We start from the raw sequence: 19,733 nt of genomic DNA on the forward strand, positions 1-19,733 counted from the left end.
ATGATGACACTTAGTCTAGTGACTAAAACTGAGATATCAGGAGTTAGAGGTTCTTTGTTCCAATCCCCCCGTTCTCTCCCCGTTCTTAAATACCCACCCCTCTCATGCTAGAATTGGAGGAAAAAAATAGGGAGCAAATGATGAAAGCATGAAACAGCCATCATATTGATTTGCCACCATTTCATATCATCTATATGTGCCATCATTTATCCAAAACCAAGGAACTCAGTCACGAACTAAAAGCTACCAACAAAGAAGTCCATCAGTACTGCAAACACGTAAGTTCATGAGCACAAGTACTACTTCAGCTAACACTGGAGCATAAACAGCTTTAGCAAATCCAATAGCCAACCATACATCATGATATCTGATATCCAAACATAAGCAATAACATAGCACAATGACATGGTGAATGCAGACAAAATGTCTACCTTGGACCAGGGCTACAGCGCTTGACATCTAATATCCAAGCATAGTACAATAACATGGCACAATAACATAGCACAATGACATCTTCCGTTTCATCCTCTAACAAATCCCCTTCAGCTGCTGCTAGATATGCTTCAACCGCTTGCAAAGCTGTCCGACAATGGAACATGTCATCGGTAGGGGCAGGAGGGGAAGGAATACCAATTGATGGAGACATGCAGGACTCTTTCCTCTTACTGAAGTGGGAGCTAATACTGTCAATTTCAAATGACTGAGTATTTACTTCCCCAGGGCTTGAATTGCCAAACTTCCTTGTACGTTTAGGCATTTTCAACTTCCCCTTATTCATAGCTTTTCCCCTCTTTGGAGCCACAACCTCAACATGATCATCAGTTGAATCTAACTGGATTGCTCTCTTTCCTTTTTGAAGTTTTGCCATCTTATTTTCCAGCTCACGCTCATCATCAGTATAAAGAGGTGCCTGGCCAGATTTCTGACTATACTTCCCTGATGCACCCTGATCATGGAACACCTTGGTCAGCACATGAAATTGCAAACAAACATTAAGCCTCTTGTTCTGATGAAGCAGACTTAACTTACTTTAGTCAACTCATCTTTAATGGTTTAAGTTTGGGAAAAAAAAAAGGACACAACACTAATAAATTGCAAGGCAAGGCCATTGGGTGTTAACATGAACCAATTAACTCATACAGAAACCAATAGATTTATACCTTGAAGTAATTTGTAATGCAGAGTTTCAAGTCATTTTCGCCCGAAATGGACTGTACACTGTCACAGAGAACGCCAGCTTTTTGTCTGGCTACTGCAAGTATAAAGAAGGCACGATAAGAACCTATAAATCGATTTAACAGGCACAACTAATCATAATCAGCGACATACCCTTCAAGGAGGACCTTGTACAGGGAGGCATGAAAATACGTTACAACAAAACAACATTCAACACGAATAGCCAAATATCTGAGGAAAGGACACGAGGTGTCAGAAAAGACAGCAATCATGATACTTATGCAATAGCAATGAAATGGAGGCTACATTTCCAAAAGACGGCAGTAAATGCAACAGCACAAGTATGATCAGTCTGGAACAAAATTTTCATTATATGCTAATTCAGAGCCAGCTACAATGTCACACAGTAACAGGCAATAGACATGAAACTTCCAATACAAGCCCTCACATAAACTCCCAATTACAAGGCTAATTTCTAAGAAATTCCTGGGGAAGTGTTACCATAGAAAAAGGAAAAGAAATTGTTAACTGATTTAATCCGTTTATTTGGATTATACGGATAACAGCACATTTTCTGTGTCCTAATTGGTCCGAACAGAGACAAAAGAAATCTGGCCAAATTAAAACAGAGAGGTCGAAGCTACAATCTTTGCTATTTCAAGACCTATACATTTAAAATAACGTTAATGACCACCGATGATGATCTTCTTTCATTTAAATAGGTTTTTGGAACCTTTTCAGTTCAAATATGTCTGAAATTTTCTATATTTCTGTCTAATTTCTTTCCATAACTTTCCAGAGAAAAAAAAAAAAGTGCATATAATAAGTAGAAAACACAAAACAACATTTCAGCAAAAAAAAAAAAGAAATTTCATAACGAATCAGTGATCAAAACTTGAACTTCATAAACGTCCATGCACTAGTCTAACATTGGTGAATTGTGGAACTTGCGCATAATATTTACTGCAGTGTCTTGACCTAATGTAAGTTTGCCAGTGTCAAGTGAAAAGAGCGAATAATCTACAACTCTAACCATCAAATGATACCACCACGAGATAGGCTAGAAAAATTCTTCCAAACGCAGTTAAGATCTAAGTAGAAATTCCAGAAACCAGTTACATTGCTCGGAAATTTAAAAAGAACAAAAAAAAAAGAAGGGAAAAAGGAATTGCTTAGAATCAGAGGGAGGAGAGGGACTTCCGAGACCAGCACTAAACGGCGGGGACAACTCCAGCAGGTGGATGGCGATTGCCGGCTAATGGCAGCAGCAGCAGTGGAGGAGAAAAAGGAATAGAGTTTCGAAGAAATTCAAATGGAAGAGGAGGAGGTCCAAATCGCATATATAAATCTTCAAACGGTATCGTTTCCTCTATTTATTTATTAATTTTGTAAATTCACCTGAAAAAAAAAGGCCCCTTATTTTTTTGTGCAGAAATAAGTTCATCTGAAATTATTCCTAGAGTAGTTGGTCATCAAGAAAACTTTAAAGTTCAACTATTCCTGCACTATAAATCTAGAATTTCTTGAAAAAATTTCGTCAGTGGGTGTGTACGCACCCTTCTAGATTGGTGGTGATAGAATCTATCATGTCCAGCAATATATATATATATATATATATATACACTTTGAATTGTGATGATTCTAGTGAATTAAACCGAAAAAAGAACAACTAGTTCATTGCATTTCATCAATAATTAATATCAATTATATGCCAACAATTATAAGAACGAAAAACATTCCCTTCAGTTATAATGAATTAAATAAAAAAAAAAAAGAAGAACAAATTTTATTTATAAATTATAAAAAATATGGTCAATCTTAGTTGTTAATAGTGGAAGCAAAATATGTTTTTGGAATTATTTTTGAAATACACATTTACTGTAATATTTAGAAAGTGAAAAACAATTTTTTAAAAATAGACCCAAAAACAAGGAATCCAAACAGAGCCATAATTTAGTGAAAGGCAGACAATGATAGACTGCCAGGATCGAATATCACATTTGTCTGGGTCCCACGACCAAGTTGAAGACAAGTGAATTTCTTAAAAGAGCAAAATTATCCCAAAAATGTTACTTACTTTGCTTATGTCACAATTGATATTAGTTTATATGATACCAAATACACTCCTGTTTAATAAATGGACAAATTGTTGCATTTCATCATTAATAAATAGGGATAATTTCAGAAACCTCCCCTGAGGTTTCTGACAATTTCACTGACCTCCCCTGAGGTTTCCACAATTACACTAACCTCCCTTGAGGTTTCTGATTTTGTAACAAAATCAGCCCATGACCACAAAAGTAAACATAAAAAAGTGTTTTCAGGAAAGAGAGGAAATTTTGTTCCCATAAATGCCCTTAAGGTAGGTGTACAAGTTATATTAGTGAATTAATGAAAACTAATAAAAATCAGAAATAAATAAGAAAAAGTGAGGGGATGGGTATGGGAATCATAAAATTTTACTTATGGATATAAACAATTGGGTAACGCAACCGACCCAATTAACCCATCTACCACCACTCAGGTCATTTCACAAATACATTCATCAGACAAAGCTTTCCTCTTGTCACAAAAATTCAAAGCAATGTGGTACATGTTCACAAGCAAGCAGGTTAAAATCCCGCCTGCATAATAACGTTGAAACCCGCAAGCGGGATTCTGTGTTTTTTCTATTTCAAGGTTAGCTCGCATGCGGGTTAATGTTATATTTGAGCGCGAGAAGAAAAAATTGGTAATTAGGCTCTTTGGGCATTATAAGTAAATATTTAAATTAATGGCAGTTTTATTACACCAATATTATTGTATTATCATTATTATGATTATTGTATTATTTCTTATGCAAATATAACATTTAATTATTTAAATTTGATTTTATTTTTACAATTTATAAAATTTTTATCACTTATATAATATTTTTAAAACCCTAATACATCTAAATTTGATTTTATTTTTCAAATTTATAAGATTTTTATTTAAAAAAATGGGATACGGATAAGATATCCGGTTGGTTCGATTTGCATAGGTGCATATGAGAATATCCGAATACTCTTTAAACCCGCATGCGGGTTTAAGGAGATTATGGCAACTCTCTGACACACTAGTTACCCGTCCAACTTGTGTGTATTAAAATATATTTAAATATTATATTTCATATTTTTGTTATTTAGAGTTTAACAAAACATTAATATTGGGTAGATTTGAGGGATATGCATAATTTTGCATATTTGTAGGAATATTAGAAAATGGAAAATTTGGGTAAATTCCCAAATTTTGGAGGTAAGGTGTAATCCAAGAACTAAAACAGTCATTTATAAAACATTAACAGTAATAAGGTGCAAACCAAAACTGCAATCCAAGAGTAATATCATTACAAATTTCATAACCATACATTAAATAAATAGAAATGCAATCCAATACTATCCAAAAACACCATCTGCCTTATCATATTTTAGTCCTATAATAACACAAAATGTCTTGGGTATAATAGTAATTTTGCATTATATGATGTCAGCAATTGGGTCCCAAGTTCTGCCAGGGGAGGTCAGTGTAATTGTGGAAACCTCAGGGGAGGTCAGTGAAATTGTCAGAAACCTCAGGGGAGGTTTCTGAAATTATCCCTAATAAATAATATCAAACATGCGGGTGGTTCCAAAAAATAAAAGGTTCCATACTTCTTTATTTACCAAAAGAAAGAAGAACAAATTTTATTTACAAAATCCAAGTTTAAAGAGTACTTCAAACATGAAACAAAACATAATAAATTGGTACTATGAATCTCTCAAAAGTATCACGAATCTTTTTATTTCTTGGAGACAAATAAACTAAGCCTTTAGAGCACCTTTTTAATATGCGCACAATATTATTGAGTAAAAAAAATTAATTCAAAATATAATATGAAATGGAGTACTAAGGTAGGCAAAAAGTTTGATGTTGGGAATTTATTTATTTAAATTGCAATAAATATTATATTTAATGAACTTTATCAATCATATTCTTGTATCAACTATAGTATTAAGCTACAATTAATGAATATTATATTCATCAATGCCAATCATAATAATAATTACAAAGGTGAAACATCCTTTGAATTATGGTAATAAAAATATATCCAAGTTAGTTTGACTATTATATAATAAATAATCTTAACATGTTACAATTTTTAATCATATTAACTCTATAATTATAAAGCATGCCATCAAGGAGAAATACAAATAAGTTTCACCAAATCAAAACATTTCTTTTCAAAGTTAAGCTATTTAAATTCGAACAATGGAATTTCAATATATTCAGATACTATTATAATTACAATAACATTATAGATCATTTTACAATCCACTGTTAGCAAAATAATAATAATAATAATAATACGAAAATCTCACTAAAAGTAATAAACAATTCATAGAATGACTTAAAAGGGAGCAACGAATTATTCAAAAATTAAAAGTTTAAATTCCAATGGCATAAAAATGAACATTTAGGTCATCTAAATTTAACCAAAACATTATTCTTGAAACAAAGAATGATTTATTGTTTGTGCATTTGTATTGGTTAAGGCAAACTAAGTTCAGAAAAAGTATAAAATAACATAAGTATTAAAAATAACATTTTTTTTGTCTCAATTACATTTATTCCTTCAAAATAATTGGGGATAAATTTACAAATCTCCCCTGAGATTTTTAACAATTACAGAGAGCTCTCCTTAAGTTTTAAAAATTACATATACCTCCCCTATTTTTACTATTTAGTAACAATGTAGGTCTAACAAACTAAATTTCTCTTAAAAATTCTAAATTGCCCTTCTGTACAAAATTAATAAAGAAAATATAGTGTACTCAATCAATTTTTTCCACACTTTGCACAAATCAATAAGTCTAATCCCTAACAACCATCGAAGCATAAGTTCTAAAATCAAATAACTCTTCAAAATATTCCAAATTGCATATACGATATCAATACTTGTCACGCAAAAACAAAAACAAAAAAGAGAGAGAAAAAGACAAGCCCATTGATAACCAATTTTTTACTCCAAAATTAAATATCAATGCTCAAATACCTTTTCAATACAAGCTAATTTGATTTAGAACCACCATTACAACACTCATATGGTCTTAATAATATTAATGTCTCAAAAATAGAGAATAAATTCTACCTCCATAATAAAATCATAATAACAAATTCTAATTCAATGAAAGAGATCCTTATGTAATTATTGATATTTTATAAAAGTTTTTTGACAACAAGCAAAATATGACAAATTTCACATATTTAGTTTTTCTTCCTATTTCAATTATCAGTTTCATTATTTATTTCTCTATCATTGCGAGTCTCTTCATTTCTTTCTACTTTGACACATATTCTGCTCCCTCTGTGATTTTGTAATTTTAATTTACTAATATTAACAAAACTGAAGATAATAAAAATAGGTTATATTAACTAGAAAAGAGAGGAGAGAAAATATTAGACAAGAGATGGAAAAATAGATTAATTCTTTTGGGTTTTGTAAATGTATTGCCTTAAATTTAAAATTGTCCGTCAAGTGGAGGGCATTATAGGTATTTTACCATGTCAAGGGAGGTAAGTGTAATTTCTTAAACTTGAGGGCATTTGAGAGAAATTGTTAGAAACCTCAAGGCAGGTTTCTGAAATTATCCCAAATATTTGATTTTCTAAAAATTTTAAAGGAGAAATATCTAAAAGTATCAGGTTCATATGCAATGCATGTGCTCCATTATTAGTGAGATAAAAAGGTATGCTCGGAAAATGTGATCATAGAAAACGTAAAAACTTTAATCCAGATAAATATTTATACAATCACTAATTAGTTATTGCGATTATTATTACTACTTTTTATACTGTTATAGATATAAGAGGATTTACTTATATTGGCCTTCGAAGTCTTATAGGTATGGAAATGTAGAAATGCTTTTCTTGTAACATACCGCTGAGCTATCAAGGAAAAAGATTTGAAGCCAAGATGTGTAAGATCGATGTCACATTGCCGCTTCGTGGAACAACATTGATGCACAAGGACTAGTTCGCATGAAAGCAATTTTGCAAAATGTCAGTTCCCATTTAATTCTTGTAAAATTGATTTCCATAATTTTATCTTTCCAACGTTCCCGTCCACCAACTGGGATCCTTTTTTGAATACAAAATTGTGCCTTAGCAATTCAGTTTTCTAAATTGCTCTCTGATTAACATAAAGTAGAAGGGCTCAAGCTGACTGATTCTTGTGCTCTAAGTCCTGTCCTGAGCTTTACAGATACAATGAGCAATGGAAAAGAATCATTGGACACAACCAGCAGTCAACTGCAGAACATTGAGAAAAAATACGTTGCCTGTTACAGAGCTAAGATACAACTTCAAGAAGGATGCAAGCACCTATCAGGGTTAAGCTAATCCACATCTTTCTGCGACAAAATACCGGCTACTTTGAACTACGAGTAATAAGGAAGATATGGCAAATGAGTTCCAAAGAAGTAAAAAGCCACCTCATTAACATGTCTACAAATTGCTGAATCGGTTGGACAGTTTAAAAGAACCACGCCAACAAGGAAGATCTTAGGCTTTGGCCATCCGAGGCAGGGAGCAAAAGGGGTTTCCATCCTGGATGTTTTCATTTGATCTGACTGAAACAGGATCTTGTTCAACAAGGGATCATATTAAAAGTACCAAGGATAGTAAGTAAGAGCTATCAGGGTTAATGTTGATCTTTGAGTGCAAAATCACTGCAAAACACAAAAACTCAAACTTAAGAAACTCGAGACAGCATGTAGTCAAGAATAAAGCCAGCACTTTGTTGCATGACATTTTTTGTAGTATTTGAAACACTAAAATAAGAACTTACCATGAAGAGAGGAGCAACCAACAAGTATCGGTGGCAGAATGAGCTTAATAGCCTTCATCACAGCGGATGAAATAATTGCAGCAAGTAGCAGCAGTCTCGACTAACCACAGCGATATGCTTCAAAACTTGCAGCTTAGACTTGATTGTGTAAGAAGATACTCTTAACAATTCTGTGCAGCTTCACTGCATGAACAGTACATCTTCCGTGGCTGCTCCCAAAACCATTTTCATTATGAGAAGATTTCTCAAGTTTTGGTTGTAATATGTTCAGAATCAAAGTAGTTAAAAGTCAAATTTGAGTAGTAAAAGAAGAGTAGTATATCTGAACTTACCAGACTCTTAGAACCAGACACCAATTTGATGACCAACAGCTCTGAAAACTCCTCAAATCTTTACTACTAGAAAATCATAACCAAGGAAAAGTGAGACAGAAACCCATTATCTACGAGACTTATCGAACAAATCACTAATCAAATGGTTCAAGAAGCTTGATAAATGCACCTTCAAGAGGTGATTAAACTTTGGAGCAACTATTTACTCCCACTAGAATCATTAGTTAGGGAGCTGATCACTTTAGCAATCACATCTTACATCCACAAAAGCAGATATATAAAATCAACAAAACGAAACTCCTAGTGCTTATTTCATATTGATGGGTAACTTGTAGGAAATGCAAAACAAAAATTAATTAATACCAGCTATAAAAATCTAATCTAAGTTCATCTGCTTGTTAAGTGCAGGAGGAAGGAGTGCAGTAGAGAATTGCGGGTTTAAAGTCTTATAGAAAAGGTTTGTAGAATTGCTGCTTGTGGTATCAAATCTAAAATGTCCAATGTATTTTCAAAGGGTGAAACTTCAGAGAGACCAATCATTTCATCCTGGTGAAATCACAAGTTTAAGCGCACCGATGTTAGCAATCACGACGTACAAAGGACAGTAACTGATATACATCACAAACAAAACTAAATTCTAAATTCCACCCACATTAACGGATTTGTTTAGTGCTGGTTCATCCAAAACGTTATCCAGTTAACCCAAGAAAATCTCGTTCATTTTGGTCACTGAAAAAAATATGCAACTGAAGCTTGAAATGTAGTACTGAAACATGGATGGTATTAAATTGGACCACCATTTCCCATGTTTGATCTTTGCAACAGCAAATGAGATGTGATACAACGGGAGAAATACCAATTTGACATTTTAAATGAACCAAATGATTGTTTAGTTCCGTTAGTTTAGATTGGTATGGAACCATGCATGGTTTGTTAGTCGAAAAGGTTATGAAATATTGCGCTTATTCATGATAAAGAGTTACCTGTAACTTTCAATCGTGATGAAGAGAGAGAAAGGACCGACTCTGCATCCAACTTGGCAGACCTTCTCTGTTGTTGCTCCAATTATCACTTGATATACTTTAAAGGAAAGAAAGGACTTTGAAAAGTAAAGGCGGTGATTAGGAGCCATCTATAAACCTACAGTCACTGCAAAACAGAAAACTCAGACTCAGGACTTCACATAGCAAATCATGAGGCTAACTTGAAATTGCATGACATTTTTGTTTAGACAATTATTCAGAAAGCTAAATCAAATTTTTTTTTTTGTTCCTCTTTTCCAACGTAAATCAGTAAGCAGATATCAAATCTTTCTGTTCATTCCACAAGTACCAGAAGCATCACAAAAACTATATAGCTTTTGTTCAAAACACTGATAAAAGAAAAGTTCTATAGCAATAATGAGAGGCAGAGGTCCCAGAATTGCCATAAAAGCGAACTATTTGAGACTGCAAGATGCAACAAGTAGAGCTAATTACAACTATTTTACTCTTAAAATCTCATATCATTGCATTTGAACTTAAACTTCAGAAGAGGATAGTCTGCCAAGTCTCTGCTGCTTGAAATGTCTTAAACATGACAATTTTTTTTAAGGTCTTAGTTAATGCATTGGTTATTAAACTGCTTAAAACCCAATATTAAGTAGTGGAAGAAGATGGTTGGTATTATAAATTATCAGACTACCAATCTCACAACCAAGGGCAGTCAGAGTAACTCGATTGACCATTGGATTTATGTAAAGAGATCACAGCTGAAGAAAGTAGAATCCCATCATTTAAGAGACATAATAAGAATACCAATAATCAGATAATTTGGAGAAAGATGATAAATACATTCCCAAGAGGTGGAAGTTCAGAGTAAGCATTTCAATCCTCATAGAATCTCAAGTTTAAAGAGAATTAGCTCCTTTCAGCAATCATGATATACAACTGGAGGTAGCAGACAAATGAGCTGAGCAAAAGTAAACTGCTAGTTCTTATTTAACACAGAATTTTGTACCGTAGATGTAAAGTTTTCAGCTTTGACATGGCTTAACTGTCCACATCAAGTAATCTGCTCTTGAACACCTGTATTCAATAATTGAATTTAATACATGGTTAGCAATATTGTTTTCTTCCTGAAACAGCACTTTTTAAGTTTTTCTGAATCAGACTGAAAAAGCCAAGAGAAGCTCAACAAAGCAGACTAATAAAACCTTCAACAAACTAAAGTTCCAAAATTGCCAATTTACTTCCATAATTCACAGCTTATAAGGTAGTACACTTAACAATTGAGATCTCTAAGTGCAACCTGCAATCAACTTGCTAAATGATAATTCTTTAGTCCTGACTGCTACATTACTAGACAACATCTTGGAAGCAGACGTTTTAAAACTTCAGATATTTTGCAAATAAATCATCTTGCCGTACAATTTTTATCGCCTAATATTGGATGGATTTTAAAAAATTTAGTAGTGGTTTCACGGGAGTATGTTGTCCTGAAGAGACAAAAAAAACTAGAAATTGACCCTTAAAATCTTTGTCCATCATTGCCTACTTATAATTTTCTGTGTTCCGTCAAACTTTGATTTAACAATCTATTTCATAAATGTAAACACATTATCATTCTTTTCTAGCAAATTGATAACCAAATGAACTTTTAGAGTACTTAGTTGGATGAGGAGGTTTTAGATTGAAAATCTCAAGAAGGCATGTTTGCCTGCTTTAAAATAAAGATAGAAGAGCAAATTCCATGTCATTTTCGAGCTGAGAATCTTACAGAAAGAAAGGGTTTCTTTTTGTTGCCTTTGTTCTAAAACTAATGAGCAGGAAATAAGACTTGATACTAAGTACATCTACTAATCCATTTGAAATAAAATCGCTAACCTTACTGTACTTACTTGAAAATTTGTAAGCTTCTCATTGTCAGTCGGTTTCTCTAAAACAATCTCTATCACCAACCAAACCGCCCATGATCATCAGCAGAAATTCACGGTAATGATGACTCTTGATCTTGAGAGACATTACATAACTTGGGGAAAGAAACTCTGGCGAGCAGTTTATAGAGGCCAGTTAACGAAGATAGAGCATTTTATCAGGTTTTAGACACTAGGAAGAAAGAAAAGTGTGCCTGTAGTGTGCCATCCTAATCATATCTGTCCAATTGAAACAGGATTTGATTCAACAAAGTTTTCGAAAGCTACAAGCTGGGTAATTCAATCAGTAAGTAAGAGCAATTGAAGATTCTGGTTGACATTTGAGGCTGAGTCGTGTTTATAATTACAGTAGTTTGGTTCCAACCACAAAGCAAGTACTTACAACTCATAAACTGAAAATAATAATGGGCAATTTGTAGCGCATGCAAAGCATTTCACATTGAGGCATTGAGGAACAATAGAGCTGTAGGCTACTAAGGCACAACAGAGATCCACGTTTAACTGCTACCAAAACACCATTTAGTTCTAACTTCTAACTATGAGCAGTATGCCGGAGATGCAAATTGAGTTCTACAACATGTAAATCAGCACCTCATTATCATGACTACACATCACTGGATCCTTTGGACAGTTTAAAAGAACCATACCCCAATGGATATCTCAGACTTTGGCCATCTGAGGCACAGAGAAAAAAAGAATGCCATCCAGAAAGGAATTGTAGGACTTTGCAAAAGTAAAGACAGTAAATAAGAGCCATCGATGAGGTTCCCAGTTAAGTTTTGTCCCTAAAATCACTGCAAAGCACAAAAACTCAAACTCAAGATGGTGTTCAAAATAGAATAAAGCTAATGGAAATTTTTAAATAATTACAGGTTTTCTGTCATTGTGACTAAAGCCCCAAAAGGAGAAACTTACCATAAAAAAAGAAGCAACCAACAATCATAAAAGCAGAGAGAGCTTAAAAGCCTCTATCAAGATGGATTCATTAAGATCAGCGAGTCACAACAAGCAGACTTGACTAACTACCAGAATGCTTCAAAACATTGCGCTTAGAGTTGAATGTTGGAAGATACTCCACCAAGTTTTGTGCAACTTCATTGCTCAAACAGTACACACCTTCCTTGGCTACCTCAAAAATATCTTCATGACGACAAGATTTCCTTTGTTTCATACGTAATAGATTAGATATTAAAGTGGTTAGAAGTCAAAATTGAGCAGTGAAAGAAGAGAAGCATATCTAAAATTACCAGAATTTTTAAACCAAAACATGAAAGTGATGACCGACAGCTGCGAAAACTCCTCAATTGACTATTGTCTTCATGGCTAAAAAGCCAAAATCAAGGAGAAGTGAGCCAGAAAACCATCATATATGACTCTGATGGAGCAATTACTAGTCAAATAGTTCAGATAAGTATGCAAGTTCATTATCAAGAGGTAAAAGTTCAGTCCCTTTATAATCACAATTTTAAATAGAGTGAGATGACTTTAGCATTAATAACATAAAATCCACAGAAGCAGATCACGTAAAATAAACAAAACAAGACTGCTAGTTGTTCGAAACGTTGATAGGCTATTTGTAGGAAATGCAGGCCAAAAGTTATTGAGGTCTAGCCATATAGTTGGTGCTGAAGAAGCTTCAAAATTCTAACCTCTGTTCGTGAAGCTATTCTTCTATCAATCCTACAAAAACAAAGCATAGAACAGAATATGAACAGAGATACAGTAAAACATCAAAGCACGAAACAGAACAGGTGCTTGGGGTCATTCTAATTGATAGTTACAAGAGTATTACTATTATGTTGTAAGGAGTAAATGAAGAGCACCAATATTTTGGACCTAATAAGAAATGCTAATGCCGCAGCTTTGAAAGATAATAAATAGGACGATAAAAAGGGAGAGGAGAAAATTGTGAAAATAACCACGGAGACTTTTTAGGTTTTCTCACGAGAAGGTTAATCAGAGGGGGAGGTGAGGTGAACGGGAGATTGATTGCAAAGCAAATTAAGAAAGTTGGTGAGAGGAAATCTTACATGATTGAATTTGATCTGAAGATGAGTGGTTATTAACCGATTATGTCTAGGTGTTGAATGTGAGAAACTTTGGACCACTGGGAGTCGGGGCCGCTGCTCTCAGGAGTGCATCTTTCTTTTAACAGAGGAGAACCCCAAACCCTCAGAAATTTTAGTTTGGTGAGACTTCTCATGGCATCCTCAGAGGGTAGATGTCCAAGCTCTTCGAAACCATATAAATCTAGGTTTTCAAGAGCAGCGAAGTTTCCGAACCAATCTGGCAGAGCTTTTACACCTCTGAAGCCAACTAGCTTTAGTGACGTCAGAGTGGTCAAGTATTGGATCTGAGGTGGCAGGGACTCCATGCGTGGCAACCCAGATAATGTTAGTTCACGAAGTGCGGATGATGAACAAGAGGAGGAGGAGGATATCAATCCAGACCAATCAAACTCGTTGTAAATTGAAGAATTTTCATGATCATCACCATCATCTGAGAAGGGACCAATTACAAGCCTCCTTAAGCTGGTTAGGAAACCAAATCCTTTGGGCGTCATGCTTGTTATCAGTTCGGGACACCCCCATAATTCCAGCTCCGAGAGAGAAGGCGTTTGTTGCAAATCAAGCGGAAAGGAGATAAGATTGCTACAAAAAGTCACCCGAAGCTTCTGGAGAGAGATACAAGAGTGTAGCATGTCACCTGGCAGATTCGTCATCCCATCACATTCATAAATCTCCAACTCTTTAAGAGACGTAAAGTTTTGCAGGGGAAGGAGTTCTTTGCATCTGTTGCAGCAATTAAATGTCAAACTCGCTAACTTGGGGAGTGTTGTTGCTGACTCGGGGAGTGTTGTTGTTGTTGGCAATTCCATTAACCATCGAGGAAATTGATCGCCCATAAAAAACGAAATTACCAACTCCTCCAAATTTGGGTGGGGTCGAAGGCCATCCAACACATCTTTGTCATAGTTGTAGTTGTCACCTTCTCGATCCCAAGCCAGGGCCCACTCAAGTATCAACCTAGATAGATTTGCCTTTTCAAATAGTTTTGCTTCTTCAGCTCCTTCCTTATCCTTTACTAGTTGCAGATTGCGTATCTTCAATTTGCCTTTGAGGTTCTTCAAGCTTCCAAGCTCTCCAATTTGTCGACCCTTCTCTCGACCCACTTTAAAGAACTCTAGTGTCTGAAGGCAAGACAGCCGTCCCATCTCTAGCGGCATTTGAAATTCTTCATCACTTATGTAATAGTGAAGATGTCTCAAGCTAATCAAATTGCACATTCCCTTCAGAAGATCTGTAACATCTGAGTTACTTAGCGTCAGTGTTTGCAGATTATAAAGCTTGCAAAGGGATTCTGGCAAAATCCTGATTGAAGACCATGAAAGGTCAAAATACCGCAAATGTATCAGTTTGCCAATTGAGACTGGTAGCTCTTGAGTTCTTGTACGAGACAAATTCAAAACATACAAGTTCTTCAACTTCATTAACATGTCATCAGATAAGTCACCCTTTGCAAACAATGTATGAAGCGAAGCTGATAGACTCTCCAAAAGTTTTTCTCTGCCTTCTCCACCACCAAATGAGTCTATTGCAAGGTAACGAATCTGATTACCATTGTCTACTATATGTGTATCCCCATTATTAATGACTTTGGTAGACTTTGACATTGACTCTGCAAGGTCATGCACCAAATCATGCATCTTATAATATGTTTTCCAATCATATCTTGTTTCTTCAAACAATGAACTCTGCAATAAAATTCTCAGATAATTCATTCCAATTTCCTCCATCATCATTTGTCTATTGGCATCTGCTTGCAAGAAACCTTCTGCCACCCAAAGTTCGATTAGCATATCTCCTTTCATCTCAGTATCCTTAGGAAATATAGAACAATACGCAAAACATTTCTTAATGTATGGAGATGGCAAATTATCAAAACTCAACTTAAGTATTTGCATCACACGACCTTCATCTGCACTCAAACTCGAAAGCCTATTCTCCAAAATTGATCGCCACTCCTCTTTTCCATGTAAAGATAATAGACCTCCTATTACACTTGCAGCCAATGGTAGACCATCACATCTTTTGATTACTCTCTCTTTAATTGCTTTTAGTTCATCAGGTACTTCTCCTCCTCCAACTACTTTTTCTTTTAGGATAGACCAGCAAAGATCATCAGGTAGCCTTCCTAATCGATAGGCTTCATTTTCCATCATCAAAACTCTAGACACACACTGCGCCACTGGACCTGGACGAGTAGTGACCAGACACCAGCTTCCATTAGTTGGATTGAGCCCCTTCAAGGTGTTGAAAAAGTCCTCCCACAATGCTTGATTATCATCCCACACATCATCAAGGACTAGGAAATACTTTTTCCCCCCTAGTTGATTCTGAATTTCTCCAACGATGACATTCCGATCATCCACGTCAACCTTTTCTTTCATCAATTGCACTAATATGAGTTTGAAAAGCTCCTCTATTGGAACTTTTTTCGATACACAAACCCAAATCTTTATGTCAAAGTGTTCATCAATTTGCTTCTTGTTGTATATGGATTTAGCCAAAGTTGTTTTGCCTAAACCTCCCATACCAACTATGGGAAGAACAGAAACAACCTTCTCAGACAGGCTCAACAAAATCTTCGCTATCTCTGATTCATCATCGGCTCTTCCAACCATTGGAGCAACAACAGAGTCGGTCTGCCGACCTCTCGTGCCTCCAACAGCAGGAGCAGCAGGGAGGGCAGCAGGCACGACTGACTTACTGTCCAGTCCAAAATCACGGGCTTGTTGATTTATCTTATTCAACTCAAGGTTGATGTCCCTGACCTTAGAAGCCATTCTCCAACGAAAAGCAAGATTAATGTTAGAGAAGGAGAAGAAGCAGCATACCTTGAGCTTGTGTCGGTTTCGGGACTCCACCTGGTGACGAAGAGATTCATAGTGAAGCTCATCCAACACATTCTGAGCATCATAAGCCACCTCATCGAGACACTTCAACCATCGTTGCACTCCTCTAATTTGGTTTTGCCTTTCCTCAGCATCAGCCAGGACATCTTTGATAAAGCCAAGAGAAAGTGTCATGCTGGCCACATCCTTCTTGAAGCCAACGAGCAAACCAATCCTATCAGAGGCAAGAGACAGTGCCCTTTCCAAGGTGACCTGAATTGTCGAGCTGATAAGAGCGTCAGCCATTTTTTTTCTTTTTAATAAACAACTTGGATTCAGTCTTGCGATCAAGATGGTTTTTTAAAATGGGAGCTTTTAGCAGCCAGAAATTGGAAATGTTACAAGTGGTTAAAAGGAGAAGAGCATTGATATTTGGTCCGCTTAAAAATGCAGAGTTATTCATAACTTTGATGCCTTCCTTTGCAATGGAAATATATATTCCTTGCTTGGCATCTTCACTTTAAATTTCTTGGATGCTTTGAAATGCAGAGTTATTCTTGACTTTGATGCCTTCCTTCGCAATGGAAATATATATTCCTTGCTCGGCATCTTCACTTTAAATTTCTTGGATGCTTTGAAATGGAAATTCCTGGCATGGGATTTTCACTTTAACTTTCTTGCTGGGGCGGGGCCTTCATCTTTACATTTGCTGTTTGCTTAACATATATTTCATTCATTCGTTAATCCTTGAAAGATGAACTAATTAGAACATAATTTGGTCTTAACGCACACCTTAATCTGTTAGCTAGAGACGTATATTAAGTGAATAGTCAATACAAAAATCTATTAGGCTTCTAATTATTTGTTAATTCAAATTTTGATATTGTTGATGTTGAGCATCGAGCCTTTTCAACTTTGCATAATCAATGAGTACCCCACATTCTGAACTCTGGTGAATGAACTTTGGCAAAGAATAACTTGAAATGTGGATTTGCTTCAAACTTTATATTCTGAAATGAAGTTCGGCAAATAGAGGCCTAAACAATTATTCAGCCTTACTGATTTAGAAAATTTATCTAAAAAAATCAACCACGGTGCGATGGTGATTTATACAGATTAATAAGATCAACTAGTTTAATAAGATCAGATTAGAAAGATTGTTTTGTGGAACTACACAAAACATACGATACTTAATTATATTTCTCACAATCATTTGTTTAGGAAGATTGTAATCATGTAGGACTCAAACAGAAGCATTAGAAAAATTAGATTAGATGACCAGTATGAGGAAGGGTATTTTAAGCATTACAAAAATAAAAAAAAAGGAAGAAATACCATTATATATAGCATCTGTGGAGCTCCAGTCCTTAAAGTTTTGACAAAAACAAATTTAGTCCTCAAGCACGATTGTAGTCCCTAAAGTTTCTATAAGAACAACTCTGGTCTCTAACGTATCCAATATAAAGTAGATTTAGCATAACTGAATATTTTTACATTATTGACAGAATTTATTCATGTTTCCATTATATTAAATATAAAAATAAAGAAAAAATAGTGGCTAACTCTAAACAACAATATTAAGGACAAACAATTCATTTGCTAACTAATTAACTGGTAACAATTTGTTAAAAGTACAAAATTCAAATTAGTTGAATCACTTAATTCATCAATTTAAAACTTATTTTTTCTCTCTATCCCTACCAACCCTAAGAAACGAAAAAAAGCCATTGAATTGCATCTTTGCTTACAAAATTAATTTAATGTACACATGACTGAACGTTACTAAATTCCCATAGTAATTAAAAAAAAGTTAGTCGATTGTCCTAAATTTGCTTAAAATTGGAAACATTTTGGGACAAAAATTATTTTTGATCAAACTTTTAGAAGTAAAATAGTTCAAGTGCCAAAAATTGAGGACCTTACTTGTTTTTGCTAAAACTTTAGAACTAAAACAGTGCAAGTGCAAAACACTAAGGACAAAAACTACATTTTTTCCAAAAGTTAAAAGAAACTTCAAAAAACTAGAAAAAAAATATTAGCAATCGGCGAGGTCTGAGATTTAAGAAACCAGAGTTTTGAATTTAGAACTTCTACTGTTTATATAGTTTCAAATACAAAAAATTTGCTTTTTATGCTATCTAAAAGAATTTGTAATGGAACTTGATGAGTTTAAATGCTTTCGCTACAGCACCATTTTGATTGCGTTGTATTAATTCATTTACTCATAATTGTATGTTGTACAATGATAAATAATGTTTCTTGATTTGATTGAAGCAACTATTATCCATAGTTCAAACGAGTCAATTAAGTAGAAATGCTATATTGGATACTTATAAAGTAAACATTGGAAAATATCATTAAGCAGTTTCTACCTATAGTTTGCAATTCGAATTTATATGAGGAATTTCTTCTGATTTTAGTTACCATTTTTCTACAATTTCAAATTTAGAAAATATTATTTGCACCAATTTTTTATAATCAAGATAGTTTCAATTCAGATCTTTAACAATTATGCAGATTTGAACTTATTTATGAGATTATAAAGAAATGCCCCTAGCAAAAAACACCAAATCTGAATAGTTTCTACAAAACTTTGAAAAAGACCACTTAAGTTTCTTATCTATCTATCACTTTTGGGCATTATTATCTCTGTAAGAAACATGTGATTAAGTCGTATTATGCCCACCAAATTATATAAATAGTTAGTCAAAAATAAAATTATTTTAGATTAGATTGGACGCAAAATGATTGATGGATAAACTTGACTTGATAATTCAGGTTGAGCTTAAGTCGAGGGAGAAATCAGAAACATTGCTTGAGAGATTTTTCACGAACATATATAGATTCGAGAGATGAAGGGTCCAATTGATACTTTAAAATGTTTTATCATCTTGGATAAGTTTTAGAAGAGACCTTTGGATACTTTTCAATTACATTTCAAATATTCTAACATTTTCAAACTACCCTTATCTTTGCAATTGAAATTCAAACATAACCTTTAATCACAACGAATTCTTATATAGCATAATGATAAGGATGTCTCATTGGACATTATTTTTATTGACTCACCATGTAACTTATGATTTTTCTATTAAAATCACATGATAAAATCATCATACTTCAGTTCCTATACAACAAAATATTAAACAATAATTATTAATTATCTTGAATCACAAGCACCAAATTCTCGTACTTCGCGGGCTGTCCCTCCCTAGTTTTCTGAAAGAAAGAGGAGCCGTGCAAGTCTGGTGTAGTTGTTTATTTTTGGACGCTTTTGAGGTTTTTGGCCGTACATTGAGTGTGCCAATAGGCACCCAAAATTCCTGCCTGAAGGGAAATGCCACCCATATAGCTATCATTTCTGGGGATTAATCATTTCTGGGCATTAACGTGATTTCTTTCAGCTTTTGGACCTAATCTTTGTGTTAAACATTTTACAAAGTCATCTTAGAGAGCAAAATGTATATATCTTGAGTTCAAAAGGACAAAGTGTTACGTCTTACTCCCAAGTTCAAGGAGGTAAAGCATAGTTAGCCCTTAAATTCATTCATCATTCTCTTTGAATCTTCT

The 19,733-nt window shown here is 34.5% G+C and overlaps 3 protein-coding genes across 16 annotated transcripts in view; all 3 read right to left on the reverse strand.

The window, feature by feature from the left end:
• Window positions 1–237: 237 nt before the first annotated feature.
• LOC113764390 lies at window positions 238–2,487 on the reverse strand. 5 transcript variants are annotated; one of them, XM_027308316.1, is made up of 4 exons: window positions 2,383–2,487; window positions 1,330–1,407; window positions 1,161–1,252; window positions 238–946 (listed from the first exon to the last, which is right to left on the reverse strand). In XM_027308316.1, the coding sequence occupies exons 2-4, from the start codon at window positions 1,358–1,360 to the stop codon at window positions 428–430; spliced, it is 642 nt and encodes a 213-aa protein (XP_027164117.1). In that variant the 5' UTR covers window positions 1,361–1,407; window positions 2,383–2,487; the 3' UTR covers window positions 238–427. The 5 variants fall into 5 exon arrangements, with proteins under 5 accessions (XP_027164117.1, XP_027164120.1, XP_027164118.1 ...); XM_027308319.1 differs by having other exon boundaries at window positions 2,378–2,474; XM_027308317.1 differs by having other exon boundaries at window positions 2,349–2,472.
• Window positions 2,488–7,370: 4,883 nt separating this feature from the next.
• LOC113781390 (putative disease resistance protein RGA3) overlaps window positions 7,371–19,733 on the reverse strand; it is an 81,673-nt gene continuing 69,310 nt past the window's right edge. For 3 of the 10 annotated variants that reach the window (XM_027327346.1, XM_027328081.1, XM_027328030.1), the window contains 4 exons: window positions 9,339–9,504; window positions 8,356–8,421; window positions 8,024–8,232; window positions 7,371–7,904 (listed from right to left, as the gene is read on the reverse strand). The gene's annotated coding sequence lies outside the window, so the exon portion shown is untranslated. Of the gene's footprint in view, window positions 7,905–8,023; window positions 8,233–8,355; window positions 8,422–9,338; window positions 9,505–10,353; window positions 10,422–11,233; window positions 11,365–11,916; window positions 12,064–12,184; window positions 12,950–13,061; window positions 13,226–13,299; window positions 13,586–19,733 lie in introns of those variants that run through there. The other 7 variants (XR_003469803.1, XR_003469806.1, XR_003469805.1 and 4 more) reach the window with 7 other exon arrangements.
• Window positions 14,020–16,630, reverse strand: LOC113760292 (putative disease resistance protein RGA3). The gene is made up of 2 exons (XM_027302850.1): window positions 14,190–16,630; window positions 14,020–14,061 (listed from the first exon to the last, which is right to left on the reverse strand). The coding sequence occupies exons 1-2, from the start codon at window positions 16,467–16,469 to the stop codon at window positions 14,020–14,022; spliced, it is 2,322 nt and encodes a 773-aa protein (XP_027158651.1). The 5' UTR covers window positions 16,470–16,630.

The sequence above is a fragment of the Coffea eugenioides genome, chromosome 1, assembly GCF_003713205.1.
Source record: "Coffea eugenioides isolate CCC68of chromosome 1, Ceug_1.0, whole genome shotgun sequence".
Taxonomy (NCBI): domain Eukaryota; kingdom Viridiplantae; phylum Streptophyta; class Magnoliopsida; order Gentianales; family Rubiaceae; genus Coffea; species Coffea eugenioides.